The sequence below is a fragment of the Salvelinus sp. IW2-2015 genome, linkage group LG31, assembly GCF_002910315.2.
Source record: "Salvelinus sp. IW2-2015 linkage group LG31, ASM291031v2, whole genome shotgun sequence".
NCBI lineage: Eukaryota > Metazoa > Chordata > Actinopteri > Salmoniformes > Salmonidae > Salvelinus > Salvelinus sp. IW2-2015.
Genome location: NC_036870.1, coordinates 12,697,810 through 12,719,472, shown reverse-complemented (window position 1 = coordinate 12,719,472; position 21,663 = coordinate 12,697,810). Strand labels below are relative to the sequence as shown.

Genomic DNA, 21,663 nt, shown 5'->3' with positions numbered 1-21,663 from the left:
GCTTCCCACTTGGGCTACTTCCAGTTCCTCCGTGAGGCGAAGGCGTACAGGAAGGGGTCCAGGCAGCTGTTGACAAATGTGAAGCTCCGTACAACACGTGCTGCCGCGCTCCTGTGGCGCAGCAGCGCTGCCGACGCCTCTGGCCGGGAAGCCCGCAGCACCATGCCGGCAATGTCCACCATGTTGACGATGTGCACGGGGACCCAGAGGACTAAGAAGGCGACCAGCACACTGGTGACCAGCCGCGTCAACCTGGCGCTGTTGAACAGCGCCGTCTGGTTCACCCGCCGGTGGAGGCAGCAGTAGGACGTGACCAGCACAAAGAATGGGACCACAAACCCCAGAAAGGTCTCCAAGATGAGGACCGCTACTCTTTCAGCATCGGATCCACTGTGTCTCCGGCACTTGAGCTCTCCATCACCCACATAGCGAGTGGTCACGGCGGGGGCAGTCAGGGCGCAGGCGAGCCCCCACAGAGCCAGGACGAGCGCCGCCTTCCCCTTGCGCCCCAGCCGGTTCCACATTTGCGGGTATAACACCTGGAGATAGCGCTGGACACCGAGTAGAGTGACCGTTAGCACGTTCGCGTACAGGCTGAGGTAGAGCAGGAAGGTGGCTAGCTTGCAGGTGGCACTTATACTCTCCTGCACGGCTGGACTCTGGGCAGTGCCACCTGCAAGCTAGCCACCTTCCTGCTCTACCTCAGCCTGTACGCGAACGTGCTAACGGTCACTCTACAGGTTCAGTATGAGACACAGGGTAAAGTTGGGGCGTCGGGACGAGCCGCGCAGGATGAACACCAGGACAGCTATGTTACCAGGGAGGCCCAACGCACAGCACAACCCCAGGACAATGCTCGAAATCAGGCGGCCCGAATCCGGGAAGGTGGGGTCCAAGCTGGAGGTGTTGGAGGAGTTGAGGTTGTCCATGGTCGGTGAAAGATAATAGATCTAATAGCTATCTGGAAGACAGACTTTAGACATCCAATTATTTGTTTCTCGTTTTTGAAATCCTCGCAAGTTTCTCTTCTCTTGATCTCTTGTCATAGTGATAATATGAAACGCGATATGGGTTAACTGCTTCTGGCCAGCTTCCTCCGAATGAGGTGTGGGTGTGTGGTTAACAGTTAGATACTTTCCATTTTGTCATTCAGGCTATAGCGAACCCGATTCACAAATAGACACGACAGAGAAGATATTTTCAAGCTATAGGCAAAACATCGAACGCCGATTGTAGATGTAAGGGGCCAGCCACACAGATCTTTCAATATTTTTTCCCCCCATTAAATTATTCTTAATGTTAATGATTTGAAATTGTTTAAATGATTTGAACTTTTTACAGAAATGAATGCGTAATGGATTTAATCCATCTCGGTGTTGCTGGTGCTTAAAGGAACAGCTTTTTCTCACCTGTCCGTGAATTTATGTCCATACTTCAATGCTGCCAGCTAGTGGCATGAATAGAAAAACTACATTTCAAACATAATTGCACTTAATTTCCTCCCTGCCACAGATTCTAGCATAAATTTACCATGACTGCCATCTTATGTTATCCCAATATGGGAAACTATTGACAACTGGACATTTGTATGATTAACATTCATGTATACACACACACTTACATTCTTGTGGTTTGTTTTTTTATTTTATCACTGCATTGTTGGGAAAGAGATCAAAGTAAGAATTTCACTAATGTTTTACACCTGTTGTATCCTGTACACATGGCGAATAAACTCTGAAACCTTATGGGGAAGTGACTATCAATTCTCCCTTCATCGACCTTTCCTTATCCTATCACCCTATTTTCTCTCTTATTTCACACGGATTTAGTTTCACTGTCCAACTATTATCCTTTGTCAATTAAAATCTCAATATTTTATCTTAAAAGTTCTGTCACCATCTCAAACAGCGAGTCCATTGTTTCCAACCAGAATTCACAATCCTTATAAAGTCTCAGTGAGTCTCTATGATCACTATACAATGTGGACGGGTGGGTCTGTCAATTCCAGTCGCGGTCAATCGAGACCCATCTATTCGGATGGTATGGAGTGTGCAGAATCGTTCTGGGCTAACAATGCAGAAGACAGAAAAGAGAAAATGACTCTTGTGGATGTCAGTCAATTGATCATCGCATCATGCCTCTGCTATCGTCGCGGTAACAGCGAACCAGTCGACCGAGTTGCTCCCTAGACTCCTGAAAGTCGGKCAGCTCAGGCCCCCGGGAGAGGAAGCTGGGGGCGATGCGGCGGGGGTCCAGGGCGCTGGCACCGCGCTGCAGCGCCAACAGCCACGGGCCCAGGGCCGGAGACGACTGCAGGGAGGTGAGCACCGGGAGGGAGGAGACTAAGGGACCACGCTGTGGAAGAGAGTAAGWTAATGTTAGAGGGAAGGACCTGCCAATAATGAGAGAGACTGTTGGATACAAGCATAGTGAGGCATGAAAATAGAATAGACTTATTTAGTGATAGATATTGTGAGGCAGAGATCTGGGCACAGTGAGAGAAATAGAACTGACTGACGTGGAGAAAGACAAAGGGTTGAATATCCACATACAAATCACTTGTGTAGCCAGATAACAGGGCTTTTACTATTATACTACTACCAAATTTAAAACACTTGCCCCCCAATCCCCCTTCCCTGATACATGTGTAAATATTGTACTATACATTTTGCCTTCCTGTATTATACAAAAAAACATATATTTCATTCTACTGAGCCATTTACTTTATGTTCATATTGTTATATATTATAATTGTTGTTGCATTGTCGAGAAGGAACCTGCAAGTAAGCATTTCATTGGAAAGTGTACACCATGTGTATCCTGTACATACCACTAATAAAACTTGATAGCAGAAACAGAGGCTTGGACCGAGTCAGATAGAGACAGACTTTGATAAGAGCAGACAGAGATCCGGAGAGTGAGAGAGACAGGACAAACCACAGTAAGATAAACGGACCAGAAACATCAGGATTAGATTTACACAGTTGGGGGAATGTGTTGGAATACCCAGATGTACATATCACAGGAGGTTGGTGGCACCTTAATTGGGGTGAATGGGCTTGTGGTAATGGCTGGAGTGGAATTGGTGGAATGGTATCAAATACAAACACATGGTCTCCATGTGTTTGCCATTCCATTCGCTCCGTTCCAGCCATTATTATGAGCCGTCCTCCCCTCAGCAGCCTCCACTGGTACACATAGGCCTCCATGCCCCAGAAATACACTTGCAGTRGACAGAGTAATGCAACAGTAACATAACAGCCATGTTCTTTGACTCACCTAACCAGACACTGCAACTCTAAACCCTTGAGGGTCACCGATTGACCGAAGCAGTGGCCGTCGCCCTGCTCGGGGCAAGCCGATAGGGGTAGCCACAGCAACGCGTTTGCGCAGTCATCCAGGGTGTCAGGGAGAGAGCTGCCCTGCGCCATAGGAAAGGGGAGGGCTCCGTATGCAGCCACCACCTGAGAAACATACACACACACACACCTCGGTCATGTTCATTAGGCACCAAACGGAAGAGAACAGACTACAACCCGGATGTCTCACACACACAGTAAACCTGTTAAATGTATAGTAGGCTATGTGGGGAAGACATAATGATTATCTTGTGTCCTGGACAATCCCTTCAAAATGTTCTTTGAGGGGGATAACTGAAGCCAACCAGTACTTGTACCTGATTAAACCTTAGTTTTTTATTTAACGAGATTAGTCTCATTGGGATACAGCATTTTCTGACATATAGTAGAGACCTGGTCAAAGAAAGCGCCCAGCGCTCACCTTTCTCCCGTGCGTCGGCAAACTCCCACATGGGTGCGCTGTCGTACTGCAGCCAGTAGGGCACAGTGAGGGAGTCCAGAACAGAACAGAACTGGAGTGGTACCAGAGTGACGGCTGGAGGAGACAGAAAGAAACACACACACTCATTTCTGGGGTTGTCGGACATCTTCAGGMTGGCATATAAAAACAGTAAAAATCCTCTCAAGCAACAATGGGAGAGAGCGATCATCAAATCAAATCAAGTTTATTTTATATAGCCCTTCGTACATCAGCTAATATCTCGAAGTGCTGTACAGAAACCCAGCCTAAAACCCCAAACAGCAAGCAATGCAGGTGTAGAAGCACGGTGGCTAGGAAAAACTCCATAGAAAGGCCAAAACCTAGGAAGAAACCTAGAGAGGAACCAGGCTATGAGGGGTGGCCAGTCCTCTTCTGGCTGTGCCAGAAGGGGTGGTAGAGCTCCATCAGGGTCTGAGGAAAGCTACAGAATGTCATAGCACTATACGAGCGCTTTGGCAGCTATACTTATTCACAACACCAGACAATAGTTGCGCATAAAACCCAAATACTCTATGAGAGACGGACAACCTTATTACATTAAATCAGTAGCAAATTGTGAAATAAAAACAAGACAACCGCAGATCTCAGCTGAGCTCTATGAATGACAGTTCTATCTGCAAGCTTAAGGAGAATAAGACCAATGGCATTACATGGCAAACACCTGGGTCATGTTCATTAGGCACCAAACGGAAGAAAGCTGATTGAAACAGGAAGGGATTACCTGGACCTGGCCAATAAGAAATGCTAATTTTCCGTTGCAAAGTGTTTTTCATTGTATGCCCTGATGAACATGAACCTGTTGAAAAAAACAGCGCTAACTGAGGAACTGCCTGAAAACACACTGCAAACAACCTCCCTCTTGTCACTCACTGTGTCTGGGTGACTAACAGGTGCAAGTCCCCAGCTCAGGATGCCCCGTCCCCCATAGGAGTCCTGCAGRATCTCCGTGACCTTTGAACCCAGGCCTGAGAAGCCATCGGCCAGGTCACACAGCACCTGGAACCGCTGGGAGGGAGAGGGATGGSAGAAGGAAGGGAGAAAGGAGAGATGACAAACGGATGAAAATCAGTAATTCAAGGAGTGATTGTACCAAATGGGGCCTTTGTAAAGAACAAAGTATATTTGGATGGATATGGGTCTTTTTTAGATATTCCAGTCTTGTACTTTTCCAGAACGAGGGTTGGTGATAACCCGTAATGGAGAGTCATGGTAGAGGATCACCAGTCAGTTACCTGTAGGTAGCCCTCTATGAAGAAGTGTAGTCTGTCCTCTAGATCCTCCAGCACTGAGCCCTGAAGCAGAGCCTCCCCCTGGCCAAACGCTTCCAGATTGTGGGCCTCCCTAGAGACACAATGCCAAAATGAAGTTATTTTCCTAAGAATTCCAAGTTAGTTCTGCTGTGGTATATGGGAAACACACTCTGTGTGGACATCATTGGACAGGAAAAGGCGCACCGCTCGCTTACCAATACATCGTTTTATTAGACAAGTTTAAAAGATTAAAATACCTTCTTCAGAATAATCACAAAGGGAATGGACAAGTTCATATAGGYCATGGGGAAGACAATTAGGGATAAAACTCTCTTCAGCTGGTGGTGCTAATGGGCGACACAGTGTGATAGACCATGCAGGTTGGTACTCAGGCTGTGGTGTGCTGTGGTCAATGTTGCCACCTAGTGCGTAACTCCAACGTAAAATAAGCCGCACAGGCAGCGAATCACATAAATCACATTGCGAGAATTACAATTGATGGTACTGTAGATTTTTATGTCTCGACCCGGTCTTGGGACTTTTCATACGTTTGGTGTACTGGCATTGAGTACAATTGCCACACTTGTTGCCGGGGGAATATGCAGGAGGCTGGTCTTGTTTGCGCCTTGGCTAATGTCTGATTGGAAAACACTGTCTTTAATGTTTTCAGCTCTATGGTAGGCGGAAAACGTACTCTGTGTAAAATAATTGGAGTCGACCCAGCCACGTAATGACTGTATGTACCCTAAGAAAGGCACTGAGAATAATGTAGCGTGTGTGACTTTCTTAATAATATMTCAAGTCCATTATCTGTTCTCCACCTCGTCAACTCTTTGAGTGTGCATCTTTGGCTGTTACTATTTTTGGCTGTTACTATTTGCMCTCACCCATCGTGGTTGTACTCGTGGATGACAGATTGTGTGAGGGTGCAGGTGGATCCTCAAGAAGTCCGATCATACCCTCACATTGCTCTCCAGCCGGTAGCCCTTCTGAGCGCGCTCCAAGCGGCTGTTCAACGTCTCCATGGCAACAGCCACTACACAGGAAACACGGTTCGGTGAAAAGGAAGTGTGTGAGTGACAGAGAGTGGCTCGTTTCTTGGTCTGATCCTCTTTTACCACATTTCTGGTCATACAGGTTTACACCCATAATAGTATGCTAACTTATAAATCACCTTTTTTTGCCACAGAGCACCTGTACTGTGGCAAAACGCTTTGTTTTTAGACCCTTACCGGAACAGTGAGGCACTGGAGTTGGGTCAAAATCAACCTCAGCCAAGAACTCTCCCTTCTGGACATAGAATTAACTGTCAGAATGAGACACTTTAATGAGAAGTGTTATGCCTGGTCCAAGAACAACTCCAATTTCTTGCACTGAGACCCAACCCTTCTGTGTTTGAAGAACAGCAATTATTGGGCAGGTGTAAGTAATATGGAGGCGGCTCCACCTAGCCTTCCAACAGTATTCAGGGAGTTTCGGCAATATTGTTTACACCTATCTGGTTCCTTCAGACATGCAATCGGCTAAGGGGTTAAAGGCTAGGGGTTGTTTTTGGGCTATCTTATTTTAAAAAATGTTAGGAAAGAGACGTAGTGTGCATGGTGCTTGTGTGTCATACGTCTAGCTTGTCCAGGTCTGGGAGGAAGGAGTCATTTGTTAGCGGGCTCTCTTTGTGCACCATTACATTGCCCTCCCTGCAAAGAGAAGTAATTTACTTCATACACATAAACAAGGTTTGAGGGAAACACACACAAACACAGGCAGGCAGGCAGGCACACACACAAACAGACAAACGCACCATGTGAGAGCGGTGGGATCCTTCCCAGGCTCATAGAGACTCCCCTCCTGTTTCAGCATCTGAAGGCTACCAGTAGAATGGACAGAGAGGATGTTTATGCAGTATTTAAATGTAACCAACCTTGTTTTTCAATCTATATCTACCCCTGTAGTTATCCTCTTACTCCAATGATATGCACCTCTAGTGTCCATTTATGTCACTGTCATACCTAAAGATGTACACTGTAATTGTGGCAAACTTTGTAAAAACCTTCAACACAACATGTTTACTCAATCTGTGACCTCTAAGAGACATTCAGCAAACCATCTGTGTGACATTTCAAGGAAGAAGTTGAGTGCTTCAGAACATTTTGGCAACGTGGTGCTCTTCTGAATGATGCCCTGCTGGTTACCATGGGTTACCTTTGAGGTCCATGGTGATCAGGCAGGGGGTGTAGGTGAGAACATCATTCTGGAGCTCGACCTGGGGGCACGTCTGGGTCGTAGGTCCGCAAGACATCCTGGTGCAATACAAACAGAAGGAGAGAGAGGGAGCAAGAGGAAAAGGTATGATGTCAAGATTTACATTCATAGCATATGATTTGTTATGTATACTGTCAACTCATGCAAAGACAAATGGTTATTCAATGTGTCACCTCCCATGTTGCAAAGAGAGGTGCACTGAACACCAATTGTCCATTTTTAAGAAGACAGACAAACTGACCATACTAAAACATGAAGGTCCCTGCATAATAAACATACCATCACTGCCATCGCCCTCACAGCAGAGTTACATAGCTATTTCTACCAAAACTTCTAGCTATTTTTTCTCTCTCTCCTTGTTGTGTTAGCTAGCTACATGGATTATTGTAATCTACACTGAACAAAAATATAAACACAACATGTAAAGTGTTGGTCCCATGTTTTATGAGCTGAAATAAAAGATCCTCATGATTTTCCATATGCACAAAAAGCTTATTTCTCTCAAATTTTGTGCACAAATTTGTTTACATCCCTGTTAGTGAGCATTTCGCCTTTGGCAAGATAATCCATCCACCTGACAGGTGTGGCATATCAAGAAGCTGATTAAACAGCATGATCATTACACAGGTGCACCTTGTGTTGGCGTCAAAAGGACACTCTAAAATGTGTAGTTTTTTCACACAACACAATGCCACAGATGTCTCAACTTTTGAGGGAGGGTACAATTGGCATGTTGACTGCAGGAATGTCCACCAGAGCTGTTGCCAGAGAATGTAATGTTAATTTCTCTACCATAGTCATTTTAGAGAATTTGGCAGGACATCCAACTGGCCTCACAACCGCAGACCACGTTTATGGTTTCGTGTCGACAAGCGGTTTGCTGATGTCAACGTTGTGAACAGAGTGCCCCATGTTGGCGATTTGGTTATGGTATGGGCAGGCATAAACTATAGACTATACTGCACATGTGATTAGCTAAAAGAGTAGGTAGCTAGCTTGCAAAAAAAATCATCAGTTTCCAGAATTGCCATAGAACACATGCAGATGGGTATCAACCTGTAAATTCCACCAATGTGTGCAGACGAAGTTAGAATAGTGCCCGAGTTGACTTCTCTAAACAGGCTACCCATCCTAAGGTCTATGAGGTAAATAAGCAATAAGGCCCGAGGAGGTGTGGTATATGGCCAATATACCACGGCCAAGGGCTGTTCTTATGCACGACTCTTAGGCGTGGTATATTGGCCATATACCACAAACCCCCGAGGAGCCTTATTGCTATTATAAACTGGTTACCAACGTAATTAGAGCAGTAAAACTAAATGTTTTGTCATACCCGTTGTATACAGTCTGATATACCACGGCTGTCAGCCAATCAGCATTCAGGGCTCGAACCATCCAGTTTCTAATCAAAAATATATCACAAATGCATAAATCTGTTAATTTTAGAAGATTTCTTAGAATATGGAATATGATGCTCCATCATGGCAAGCAAACATGACAACATATTTATAGATCACTGTAACAGGTGCAAGTTTCAGAAGGAACCCACCCTTGATGAAGGCAATAGCGTCTACTATTGGCTAATAAGAAGTACATGAACGAATATGATTCGCTCTTTGAAACGTTTTTCAAAATAGTGTTCATTTTGTCATTGTGTGCTGAATTATATTGTTTTACACACATATGTGTATGTTTTATTATTCTGTTTTTATTGTAATGTATATAGGGCTCTCTTGTAAAATAGATGTTTAATCTCAATGTGACTCCCTGTTTAAATAAAGGTTAAATAAAAATAATTGTTCGGTATCGCCGTGGAGGCAAACGTGCAGCACTTTAGTATTTTACCTTTAATTGACTAGGTAAATCAGTCATGAACAAAATCTTATTTTCAATGATGGCCTAGGAACAATCACGCTCTAACCACTAAACTACCTGCCGCCCCAGTATGGATTACAGGAGCGCAGTGGGACAGTCTCCTCCTTGTACAGTAGACTGTCGATAGACAAGCGGTATAGTAATAAACCTACCTGCGATTTATGAAAATCTATGTTTGAATAGTGTAATTATTATAAATGCATGTTGAGAATATGTATTTAATATGTATTTAGACAATGAAATAGGCAGTGCTATAATACAATTATGGGTAGCCTATACAGCCTAATTATGAGAGGCATCGCCATTGTTTAAAAATAACAAAATAATAAAAAATAAATTGCGCTGTGGCCTACTAAAAAACAAAACGTCATCGTGGGTGGAGTTATCACATGATATGAGCAACCACAAAAACTTTCCTGCAATGATTTACCTTGCCGCACCTGTCAAACAACCCAACCTTACTCGAGTTTCACATTACGACAAAAGTCTGAAAAACACTTCCTGGGCCAATTCCACGTTTTTGCTATTTTAATCTTATGGAGCAGCATGCAGCCTAGACGTCGGGTAAGTCAGTCTAACTAAGTACATCAGTTCAAAGTTCCTTATGTCATGGATTTAATGGCACTGGATAGGTAGGATAAGGTCCAGTATCTGGAGACCAGAGACCCACAAAAACGTTTTTGCGATATGGACATAGTGCGGAAACGGAGAACGCAATGTTGTCGCAAAATCAGATACTCTAAACCAGACCCACAAAACAAGTTATTACGACATTGCTTCTTTTTAAAGTAATCTGTTTCCGTACTACACCTAAATTCAAGTAGGAATAGTTTTTTCCTATCTCAACTGCATCTCATTGGTAGGCTACTAGTAGTATAAATCTAGAATATAAATCAAAATGTCTCTCGTGCGTACAGTGGGCATTAGAATGTTGATAAATCGCACTCCGTAGAGGAAGGTACACTTCATCCATTTAAAGATTCAAAGTTCAATGCTCACTGATGACTCTCAGCTCATTAGCTTATCAAATGGATTGTTTTACTGTGTGCCGGCAAACCATTGTTTTATCACTCTTCCCTTTCAGGTGAATCAATAGGACTTGACCTTATGAGAATGAGGTTTGGCACCAACTTGTTTTATGGAATATAATTGTAAATGTTGGAACTGAAAAGTAAATAGTCAGTTTGCAGAAAGACACACTGGCCAATAATTGCACACACAACACAGCCTAGACAGGAATATCATACAGACAGAGACGGGTGAGAAACAGTGATGTCCGTGCACCTGACTTTAAATCCAGATGAAGACAGAGCCGGAGGGCCTTCTAAAACCAGTGGGTCTACTGCTGCAGGACCTCAAACACCTGGAGCAGAACAACAGGGCCTAGAGCACAGGAGGATGGAAGAAGAGAAGGGGGAAGAGGATGAGAAGCAAGAGGTGAAAAAGGCAACCAGCTCAGCTGCCTTGGAGCCTAGCACTTTGCTGTGCCTGGGAGACAGAGAGGGAGAGAAAGGAGGTGTGGTGTCCGAGAGTGAGGGAGCCGAAGGGGATGAGGAGGAGGAGGAGGAGAGAGAGGTAGAGAGGATAGGAGGGAGCACAGAGCTTCTGGAGGGACAGGAGAGCCAGCCAGAGAGTGAGCGAAAGGCAAAATGGAGAGAAAGCATGCCAGAGGGAGAGAGATGGAGAGATGATGAGGTGGAGGGAGGCCAAGGTGAGGACATGGATGGTTCGCTTGCAGATGATGAGGAAGAGGGGGAGGAAGGCCCAGTGAATTGGATGCCAGAGAAGGTTGCGCAGGTCTTCACTCCGACAGTGATCGTGCGTCCATCCAGCAAACGGGAGGAGTTCCCACTCGAAAATAGCAAATCTGTGGAGATGGATACTGAGAAGAGACCTTTCTTAGAGCCCCAGACACCAACAGCCCCACCAGTACTCTACTACCCACAGTGGACAGAGGAGCCGGACAACTACACACGTATGTACCAGTGCCGGACCAGTACCATTAATACTAATTGGGGTCAGTTCCATTTAAGTTCTAATCAGTTTAGGGATTGAAGTGCATTCCCATGGAAAAAAAATATTTGTAATGACAAATATTCAATAAACAGTATATCAACACAACTGGATTCTAAAAAATGTAGGTTACATTATCGTTTTATCTGATCTTTTCCCCTCTGATTAGACATGTTTTAGCTCTAATGACACCCCAATGGTGGAACCAGCTTCCCCCTGAAGCTAGGACAACAGAGTTCCTGCCCATCTCCCGAAAACATCTGAAACCCTAACTCTTCAAAGAGTATCTGAAATAATCCCACAGCACCCCCTCCTCACCCCTGACAGCTACTTTATTGTGGGAAAATGTACTTACTGTGATATGTGGTTGTCCCACCTAGCTATCTTAAGATGAAAGTCACTCTGGATAAGAGTGTCAGCTAAGTGAATAAAATGTAAAAATGAATCTCTTTCCTGTTGTGAGAAATTGGTATGAAAATTGTCATGTAAAATATGAGGCAGCATAATAAGAAGTCTACATATATTTCCTATCGTCATCGACCAAAGAAATGGCTGTTTTATTTTTTTATCCATACTTTTCGAGTTATTGTATCTTAAAAACACAATTTTCACCAGGTTTGGCTGTAGTTTTATTGAACCCAGATTCCTCTGTTATTTAGGTATGTGTGGTGGTAGTTGTGGGGATGTTCTGAAACTTGGCCTGGGCATTGGTGCTGCAGCTGTTCTCTTCCCTCTACTTGTGTGGGGCGGCTATGCCCTTTTGCCCTTTGATGCCCCACCCCTGGACAGCGCCCCTCTCAGGCTGGTGTACACACTGCGCTGCTCCTTCTTTGCTGTCATACCCATTATGCTAGGTAAGACTGTGGACTATTAGGGTTGGGCTGTGATATGTTATCACCTATTAGAGATGATTGAATAGACTAAATGTGTGTTACTTCTTTGCTCTTGGCAATGCTAATGTTTTTATCGCTTTTGGTACTCTCCCAATCTTCCTCTACCTCGGTCTCCCCCCTGCACTGTCTTCCTCTTCCCTCCACCCACCTCTTCTCCCCCCTCRCACCTTTCCTCTCCCAGGTGTGCTGGTGCAGGGGTTGGCGCGGCTGCGCTACGGCGCCCTGACACCCCTCTACGAGGCCAAGGTGGGGGAGGAGAGCCGGGAGGTGGCAGTCCACCGGCACTACGTGGGCGACTCGCTCTCCCTCTTCCTACTCTACTTCCTGCAGCTGGCCGTCATGGCCACCTACATCAGCCAGGACCTGCTCAAGATGGTGCCCCTGCTCACCATCGTCTTTGCCTTCGGCAGGTGAGTGCCTGTCTGCCTGTGTGTGTGTGTGTGTGTGTGTGTGTGTGTGTGTGTGTTCACTACTCAGTCTCAGTGGTGGCAGTGCGTTCTGCGTTTTATGTTTATTTGTATGAATGAATGAATGAAAGTGTTGTTTTTCATGTCAAATTTTCAACCCATCCCTTACGGGATTAATTGACACACAAACATTACAATAATTCGCTGTGGTAGTTCAATGATAATTATTCCTGTGTATTCTGGTTATGTGCATTCACTGTGCAGTTAGCAGAGATGTAGCCGATGTGGAGTCACGAGATAGTTTTGAGATTGGGCATGCGTATGCAGTACAGTCAGCCTAAAATGCAGCCATTGTTCCCCTTTTTCAACAAGGGACATGGCTTTTGTGGAGGGATAGGTAACGCTGCTTCGTGGGTGCGGAATGGGTTGTGTTGTGCATAGGGATGCACCGATATGACATTTTTGGCCGATACCGATATGACCTTGTCCCAAAAAATTATACCAGTAAGATATTTAAAAAATTTAGCGGCCTTTTAAGCATTCTAGTACAGTTAAATAGCTGAAACGCACACACACACTGACCAAAAAGTTATTTTGTTGGCATTTACGTATGTCCCCATTACTAGTAAAACATAATCAAAATCTATTTCTTTCACTTACTTGCTGTGCTGTTTCATTGTTCAATCTCAACCAGGATTTCATCATACATGTCAAGCAGTGAAGTTTCAGCTCTGTCTGTCCGTCCGTGGCTTCTCTTCCTCGGTGTGCACTGTCACGGTGTCCGTTTCCATCTTGTCCAGCTGTGTCTGTAACATTTCACGTAAACCCTGTTTCTTGTCTGCATCGAAGTAGCGGTCCTTGTACCTAGCATCGAACATGGTGGCAACACAGTAGAGGCTCAGAGAGAATGCCACCAACGCGCTTGTTCACAGCCTCTAGTAGAGGACTTCTCCAAGTTAACCCCACGGTCTGTGTTGGCATTTTTGTTGAGCAGGCATTTCAATGCCATGACACTGTATCACATCTGCTGCAGATGCTGTTGGGCTTATTTCTCCAGTCAGTTGTTCGAATGGAGCTAGGAGTGTTCATGTTCTCAAATGCCATTGAAATGGCAGCAGCGGAATGAGAACCAGCACATTCTTGAGCATGCAATACGACTTTCCTCAGTAGGAAATCCTCTGTAGTAGGAAAACACTGTGCTGTCAGACTCATAATGCTCATGWGGCTGACATCGCTGGTCCAAATGTCAGTCGGGAAGCTAATACCAGTGACGCTCATAGCAAGTAGCACATGAATGTGAGGTTCAACAATACTGTGTAACTCCAGTAAGGCAACATCTGAAAAATAGCGCCTACTTGGTAGTGTGTACCGGTGTTCGACCAGTCGGCGAAAGCCAACATCATCCACGACCGAGAACGGTTGATTGTCAAGGGCAGGGAATTTCATTATCTTGGCGTTAATGGATTTCGCCGTTGAGTTGTCTCGCTGAAACTTTCTTACTCTTTCAAATGACTGCTCGACTTGTTGACTGCTCGATCCACACAGCAGACATTGTGGGCTAGGTTAGGAATGCTGTGTTGCACGAGTAGCGCTATATACTTTGTGGCGTCATTACGTCATCTACCTACGTTATATAGGTATGCAGCAGCTTTGACATCGGTTTTGCCCATCGACGTTAAACTAGACATCGGGCCCATGCCGATGTTGGCATTTTTAGCTAATTTCGTCCGATTCCAATGTGCTTACCTATAATAATTATTATTATTATTATTTATTTTTTTATGTTGTGCAGAAAGGGCCTGGTGTGCATGGGTAGTAGTATTCCCTTATCACCAGTGTTCCCTCAAAACAAATTGAGCATTGAGTAGATTTCAGGTCTGCTAAGCGCAAACTTGAATGTTGTGAAAATTCTGTGCAACTTCCAGCGCATGTTTACAATGAACACTGAGGCTGTACCCGCTTTAAGTTACAGTTTTAAGTGGCCAAGTAGGCTACTGTGTCTATTTGATCATAATGTAGGCCTACCAGAGTGGCCTACCATCACAAACAATGGAGAAAATGCATCCCATAACATTTGAACATGGAAATAGCTGTTATATCATTCAGCCTACAGTAGCAGCCAATGTTTGGTGTTCAGTGTAAACCTACATTCCATGAGACTTTTGAAAACAAAACATGCAGGGCTTGACATTAACCTTTTTATCCACTGAAAATGTTGTTTGATGCAAGAAACCACTTTACAAAATAAAATGCATTATTAATCCCAAATCATTATTACAGAGAATCAGACAAATMATGCTACCCTCTGCCTATTGGCTACTTAGCTAATTCAAACCTTTCTCAAAATACAACACTGCCCCTTTAAGACAAATAAAAAAGCTCTTTACCTGACTCGCTTTTCAAGAAATGTACACGTTTTATGATCATGTATGAGGAAATCACTCCCCTGTTGCTGACTACAAATGATCAAAAACTGGGCTAATAACTCACAAACAGGCAAAGGATATGAACAAAATGTGCATGTGGCTATGTGCAGCTCTCTCGCTGATCTCAAAACGAGCACATCTACTCATGACCGCTCATGCTGTAGACACAGTCCAGTTCAAAGTAAATGGCACAGATCCATATATGGCAATGGTCTATTTGCATATAAGGATACTGCAGCTCTGATTGTTTATGCCACTTGTCAATGCAATAGAATCKTATTCCGATGTGTTCTGCCTACAATAAAATCTCTTGCAAAGTTTTTTGTTTCAGTATGTTGCATTGAAAGTGGCTAATATTCCATTTATTAGATCACAATTGCCACAGTAAAGGGAGACATTGATCGTGTTAACAGGGAAAACTCTAGAACAGTGGTCACCAAACTTTTCTGAGTCAAGACCACTTTCTGAGTCCAAATGCAAGCTGAGATCTACCGCTCAGATTATTTTTACACAGGACTTAAAAAATGTACGCCTATGCAACATTAACCAATTAAAAAGAGTACTGAAGCAATGAGTTGCCCTGCCAATGCATTGTTGTTCGGGCCATTTAAAAAAATTATATTTAAAAATTTGAGTTAGGCTATATGATAACACCTGTAATAGATCTGTTGTTGTATTACTTGTGAGGCACAACCAAATAATTAGCTTTTTATTTGTATTTTACTGGGCTGATTGTGCCTACATCTGATGGTCAGCAGAGGGAGAGAGCAGCAGACTTGAGGGTCTGCCTATCAACATCCCTCCACTCTCCCTTTCCTCCACTGACACTGACCAAAAAGGGACAGTCTTCCAGCTGATGGCAACTCCAGTAGCACTGCATAATTTCTGCCTCATGCACAAATTCATGTTACTCCTATGAACAGAGAAAGTTAAATATTCCTCAATAATAAAAATGACCCAAACCGCTAATAATAACAACGCAAGCCTATAGATACACTTTCCTACTCATTCATTACTGCTGCAGTGCTTGTTGGAGCACTGAGGGGAAATAGGAAGAATGTGCATTTTATGGCTTATTAAAGTGTTGACAGTGCTGAGTAAGAACTTAAACATGAACTCACTCAAACAGCAGTTCTTTGCTGTATTTGTTGAGTCTCTCTCTAGTCATGGTTTTACACATTTTGAAATCTCACAGTATAAACTTTGCTGTAGCTTTCTTTTTTGCCTGCTACGTTACTGCAGACACTGTAATCTGAGCCATCCGATTGGCCAGCGGTAGGCCTATAGTGCAATTGAGTTGCTCTCCGGGCCCGCCGGGAAGGCAGAGTTTGTACCTTCAAACACATGAAATGGTTCAAAATGGCAACAGTTGCCTACCCGGCACGCAGGGCAGTTGAATTGGGTGCACCTACTGGCAACAGCCTGAGACACACAAAAAAAGAGGGGGGAGGGAAAGCTTTATCATTGTTTTTTTGCAGAAATYTTTGACTAGGAATGCCTTGGATCGACCGGTAGGTGACCACTGCTCTAGAGAAGTTCAATCTCGTGCTTCTCTCTGTGGGCTAATATTTATTCTGCGTGCCAGTCCCAGAGGGAACATTGCTTATCACCGATCCATACCTTCACCCAACATTGTTATCCTTATCTTTTCTAACCTAATAATGTTTGTAAACACTTACAGTACCAGTCAAAGTTTGGACACGCCTACTTATTCCAGGGTTTTTCTTTATTTTTACTATTTTATACATTGTAGAATAATAGTGAAGACATCGAAATGATGAAATAACACATGGAATCATGTAGTAACCAAAAAAGCTTTAAACAAATCAAAATACATTTTATATTTGAGATTCTTCAAAGTAGCCACCCTTTGCCTTGACAGCTTTGCACACTCTTGGAATTCTCTCAACCAGCTTCATGAGGTAGTCACCTGGAAAGCATTTCAATTAACTGGTGTGCCTTGTTAAAAGTTAATTTGTGGAATTTCTTTCCTCCTTAATGTGTTTGAGCCAATCAGTTGTGTTGTGACAAGATAGGGGTGGTATAAAGAAGATAGTCATATTTGTTAAAAGACCAAGTCCATATTGGGCAAGAACCGCTCAAATAAGCAAAGAAAAACGACAGTCCATCATTACTTGAAGACATGAAGGTCAGTCAATACAGAACATTTCAAGAACTTTGAAGGTTTCTTCAGATGCAGTCGCAAAAACCATCAAGCGCAATGATGAAACTGGCTCTCATGAGGACCGCCGCAGGAAAGGAAGACCCCAGAGTTACCTCTGCTGCAGAGGACAAGTTCATTAGAGTTAACTGCACCTCAGATTGCAGKCCAAATAAATGCTTCACAGTTCAAGTAACAGACACATCAACATCAACTGTTCAGAGGAGACTGTGTGAATCAGGCCATCATTATCGAATTTCTGCAAAGAAACCACTAAATCAAATGTATTTATATAGCCCTTCTTACATCCGCTGATATCTCAAAGTGCTGTACAGAAACCCAGCCTAAAACCCCAAACAGCAAGCAATGCAGGTGTAGAAGCACGGTGGCTAGGAAAAACTCCCTAGAAAGGCCAAAACCTAGGAAGAAACCTAGAGAGGAACCAGGCTGAAGGGTGGCCAGTCCTCTTCTGGCTGCGCAGGGTGGAGATTATAACAGAACATGGCCAAGATGTTCAAATGTTCATAAATGACCAGCATGGTCAAATAATAATAATTATTATAATAATTACTACACAGTAGTTGTTGAGGGTGCAACAAGTCAGAACCTCAGGAGTAAATGTCAGTTGGCTTTTCATGGCCGATCATTGAGAGTATCTCTACCGCTCCTGCTGTCTCTAGAGAGTTGAAAACAGCAGGTCTGGGACAGGTAGCACGTCCGGTGAACAGGTCAGGGTTCCATAGCCGCTACTAAAGGACACCAATAAGAAAAGACTTGCTTAGGCTAAGAAACATGAGCAATGGACTTTAGACAAGTGGAAATCTGTCCTTTGGTCTGTTGAGTCCAAATTTGAGACGCGGAGCAGGTGAATGGATGATCTCCGCAAATGTGGTTCCCACCGTGAAGCGTGGGGGTGTTTTGCTGGTGACACCCTGATTTATTTAGAATTCAAGGCACACTTAACCAGCATGGCTACCACAGCATTCTGTAGTGATACGCCTTCCCATTTGGTTTGTGCTTAGTGGGACTATCATTTGTTTTTAACAGAACAATGATGCAAAACATACCTCCAGGCTGTGTAAGGGCTATTTGACCAAGAAGGAGAGTGATGGAGTGCTGCATCTGATGACCTGGCCTCCACAATCGCCCGACCACAACCCAAATGAGATGGTTTGGGATGAGTTGGACTGCAGAGTGAAGGAAAAGCAGCCAACAAGTGCTCCGCATATGTGGGAACTCCTTCAAGACTGTTGGAAAAGCATTCCTCATGAAGCTGGTTGAGAGAGTGCCAAGAGTGTGCAAAGCTGTCAAGGCAAAGGGTGGATACTTAGAATCTCAAACATACAATATTTTGTTTTGTTTAACACTTTTTTTTTTTGGTTACATGATTCCATATGTGTTATTTTGATGTCTTCACTATTCTACAATGTAGAAAATAGTAAAAATAAAGAAATCCTTGAATGACTAGGTGTGTCCAAACTTTTAACTGGTACTGTACGTGTTTACATACATTCTCTGTATTTTATCTCCATGGACCATGCAAAACAAACTCACCCAATGTCACTTCTTCTATAGGCTGATCTACTGGGTTTGTGTGACCCAATTGGCTGATCTTGTTGTGATCTCTCACCCTACAGGCTGATCTACTGGGTGTGTGTGTCCCTAGGCAGCAGTGTGAGGGGTTTGGGCTTCGGCCTCTCCTTCCTGCCCATACTGGTCATGTTGGGCGCCAACCTCTACTTTGTGTGCTCGTCACTCAGTGAAGGGGCTGTCTTTGATGTGGCCCCACCCACCACCGCCCCACCTCCCAGGCAGAGTTGGTGGGGCTAGGGGGATGAGGAGTAGATACGCCCAATCCTGAAGATTAAATGGACCCCCAGTCCCTAGACACTTAGAACTTAAAAGATGAGATATTACCATGTAACTTATACCTACAGTATCATATGTACACTTTGCCTTCTGATAGACCAGAGGCACGTTCCTTAGACAAACGTTGTGCAACCTTGCAGATAGAAATGTATTCCTTACTCTACATGCCGAGATGTAAGTCTGTTCTAAACAATATAACACACAAGTTCCCCAGTGTTTTGTCCTACTGAATAGTTAGACAATTGTTGGCACCCACTCATTGTCATGGTGTTTGTTTGGAAGGAGAAGAATCAAGTGCCTCAGCTTGGATTTCATGTCCTTCATCTGGAACCACATTGAACAATGGTTTATGAAGAGCTGGACAATGCATTAAGATGACGTGAGGCTAGTAAGTTAGCCACCCCAATGAAGTTACCTGTAGTTGAAGGATTGTGATATAAAGTGTCTTATGCCATACATAAGCCAAAGAGGAATGGACCATCCATGAAATAAGACATGTAAGGCCTGGGTCGTGTTCATTAGGCACATAACGTAAAACTTTTTTTTAAATGTAGCAAAGGAAAATTAGCGTTTAAAAAATAATTATTATTGGACATAATTATTCTTCTGTTTGTCTGTTTTCCTCCGTTTGATGCCTAAAACACAACTTTGTGCAGTACATCCTTACTAACTAGAATTGTTCTATTCTAATCTCATGTCTTTGGTGAAGGATGGTCCAGAGCCTCACTGGAAGGTTTCATAATGAGCTATGACGACATGACTAGTCTGCACTATACAGTACATCCTGAAGGGGGTGGTTTTCCCCAAGTTATTAAAATGTATGAAGACATAAGTACCAACATTATAGTATGAACCTATTGCAGAGTTGACTTTTTTTTTAATTTATAAAACATCAAATCAATGTGGATATTATTATTTCTTCAACTGTGCAATGTTTACATTTATTTAATTTCTACAATAGTACAGCATTTACTACCCCCACAATGAATGGGAAGGAAGAATATTTTAATTGATAGCTATTTAAGAATGCATTATGTTAATTATGTCTGTACAGTACCATAACCAATGCACATACATTGTCCTGTTTGTATATGGCAGACGGCTCATAATTGTTGTATTCCTTTTGGATATTATCTTTCAATGTTTACACTGTCCTAATGGAATGATGTGATTCACATAATAAAGCAGCTACTAATCTTGCATTTTGTCATGACATCATGAAGCCAAAGGATGAGACAAGGATTGACCGTAACTAGTTCAAAAGCAGTGGTGTGTATTCATGGATGCCAAGGGAAGCCAGGCTTCCCCAAGGAATTGACCAAGAAAAACATACGTTACGTTGTATCTTTAGTCTGTGTTTCATACATTCAGCCTCTTGCAAATCGAAGGAAATGTATCACTGGAGAAAGCGTCCGAGCGAACGAGACAGCGCCCCTCTCTCAGTATGCGTAGCATATGATGCTGTCTGGTCAAAAAGAGTATGACATTGTTGCAGCCCATAGCATTGAATGCAAGGGAAGTCAACAAGCATTTGGCCCCCCTTGATAAAAGTATAAAATAATAGCCAATCAGTGTTGAGCTAAACTGAGTGAGCTCAGCTGTGAATGGTCCTTGCACGCCAAAAAAAAAAAGTGTTAAGGGAAGCCAGTTTGGATTTGGCTTCAGACCAATCACATCAGAAAACAAACGTCATTGACAGAAGTAAAACTTGAATTGTTGCATCGTTGTCCTCCGATGGCTAAAATTGGCCCTTTCCTGAATTAGCCATGGATGGAGATAGGAATTTGGACTTGTGGTTTTACTTAATTCTCAATACTGGCCAATGATTATAATAGTGATTCTGATCCAACCATAAATTAATACATTGTGCGCCTGAGAGGATGGAAGTTCAACATTTTTGTTTATTTAACCTTTAAGATGGTTAAGAACAAATTCTTATTTACAATGACGTCCTACCAAAAGGCAAAAGTCCTCCTGCAGGGACGGAGGCTGGGATTAATAAATATATATAAACTACCGTTCAAAAGTTTGGGGTCACTTAGAAATGTCCTTGTTTTTGAAAGAAATGCAACTTTTTTGTCCATCAAATTGATCAGAAATACAGTGTAGACAATGTTGTAAATAACTGTTGTAGCTGGAAACAGCAGATTTTTTTTTTTATATCTACATAGGCATTGGCCCATTATCAGCAACCATCAATCCTGTGTTCCAATGACACGTTGTGTTAGCTAATCCAAGTTTATCATTTTAAAAGGCTAATTGATCATTAGAAAACCCTTATGCAATTATGTTAGCACAGCTGAAAACTATTGTTCTGATTTAAAGAAACAATAAAACTGTCCGCGTTTAAACTAGTTAAGTATCTGGAGCATCAGCATTTGTGGGTTCGATTACAGGGTCAAAATGGCCAGAAACAAAGACCTTTCTTCTGAAACTCGTCAGTCTATTCTTGTTCTGAGAAATGAAGGCTATTCCATGCGAGAAATTTCCAAGAAACTGAAGATCTCGTACAACGCTGTGTACTACTCCCTTCACAGAACAGCGCAAACTGTCTCTAACCAGAATAGAAAGAGGAGTGGAAGGCAGCGGTGCACAACTGATCAAGAGGACAAGTACATTAGTGTCTAGTTTGAGAAACAGACACCTCACAAGTCCTCAACTGGCAGCTTC

At 43.4% G+C, this 21,663-nt stretch overlaps 4 protein-coding genes across 5 annotated transcripts in view; 2 read left to right on the top strand and 2 right to left on the bottom strand.

The window, feature by feature from the left end:
* Nucleotides 1-21,663, top strand: part of LOC111956180 (teashirt homolog 1-like) — a 445,767-nt gene that overhangs the window by 362,791 nt on the left and 61,313 nt on the right. The gene's annotated exons all lie outside the window — the stretch shown is intronic.
* Nucleotides 15-929, bottom strand: LOC111955434 (leukotriene B4 receptor 1-like). The gene is made up of 2 exons (XM_070436258.1): nucleotides 739-929; nucleotides 15-594 (listed from the first exon to the last, which is right to left on the bottom strand). The coding sequence occupies exons 1-2, from the start codon at nucleotides 927-929 to the stop codon at nucleotides 15-17; spliced, it is 771 nt and encodes a 256-aa protein (XP_070292359.1).
* Nucleotides 744-5,342, bottom strand: LOC111955498 (protein misato homolog 1-like). Of its 2 annotated transcripts, XM_070436447.1 has the most exons (7): nucleotides 5,306-5,342; nucleotides 5,073-5,181; nucleotides 4,711-4,845; nucleotides 3,781-3,894; nucleotides 3,280-3,464; nucleotides 2,831-2,887; nucleotides 744-2,355 (listed from the first exon to the last, which is right to left on the bottom strand). In XM_070436447.1, the coding sequence occupies exons 1-6, from the start codon at nucleotides 5,311-5,313 to the stop codon at nucleotides 2,833-2,835; spliced, it is 606 nt and encodes a 201-aa protein (XP_070292548.1). In that variant the 5' UTR covers nucleotides 5,314-5,342; the 3' UTR covers nucleotides 744-2,355; nucleotides 2,831-2,832. The 2 variants fall into 2 exon arrangements, with proteins under 2 accessions (XP_070292548.1, XP_070292549.1); XM_070436448.1 differs by lacking the exon at nucleotides 2,831-2,887.
* LOC111956147 (transmembrane protein 79) lies at nucleotides 9,627-20,193 on the top strand. The gene is made up of 5 exons (XM_023976592.2): nucleotides 9,627-9,788; nucleotides 10,309-11,199; nucleotides 11,897-12,091; nucleotides 12,312-12,540; nucleotides 18,762-20,193. Exons 2-5 carry the CDS (start codon nucleotides 10,497-10,499, stop codon nucleotides 18,952-18,954), a joined length of 1,320 nt encoding a protein of 439 aa, XP_023832360.1. The 5' UTR covers nucleotides 9,627-9,788; nucleotides 10,309-10,496; the 3' UTR covers nucleotides 18,955-20,193.

Excerpts from the sequence above, each read along its gene's own strand:
- LOC111956147 (XM_023976592.2), top strand. The coding sequence starts at position 10,497 with ATGTCCGTGCACCTGACTTTAAATCCAGATGAAGACAGAGCCGGAGGG. Across the intron at positions 11,200-11,896 it reads GGAGCCGGACAACTACACAC|GTATGTGTGGTGGTAGTTGT; the intron begins GTATGTACCAGT and ends TCTGTTATTTAG. Across the intron at positions 12,092-12,311 it reads TGTCATACCCATTATGCTAG|GTGTGCTGGTGCAGGGGTTG; the intron begins GTAAGACTGTGG and ends TTCCTCTCCCAG.
- LOC111955434 (XM_070436258.1), bottom strand. The coding sequence starts at position 929 with ATGGACAACCTCAACTCCTCCAACACCTCCAGCTTGGACCCCACCTTC. Across the intron at positions 595-738 it reads CTGTGTCTCATACTGAACCT|CCTGTACGCGAACGTGCTAA; the intron begins GTAGAGTGACCG and ends GCTCTACCTCAG.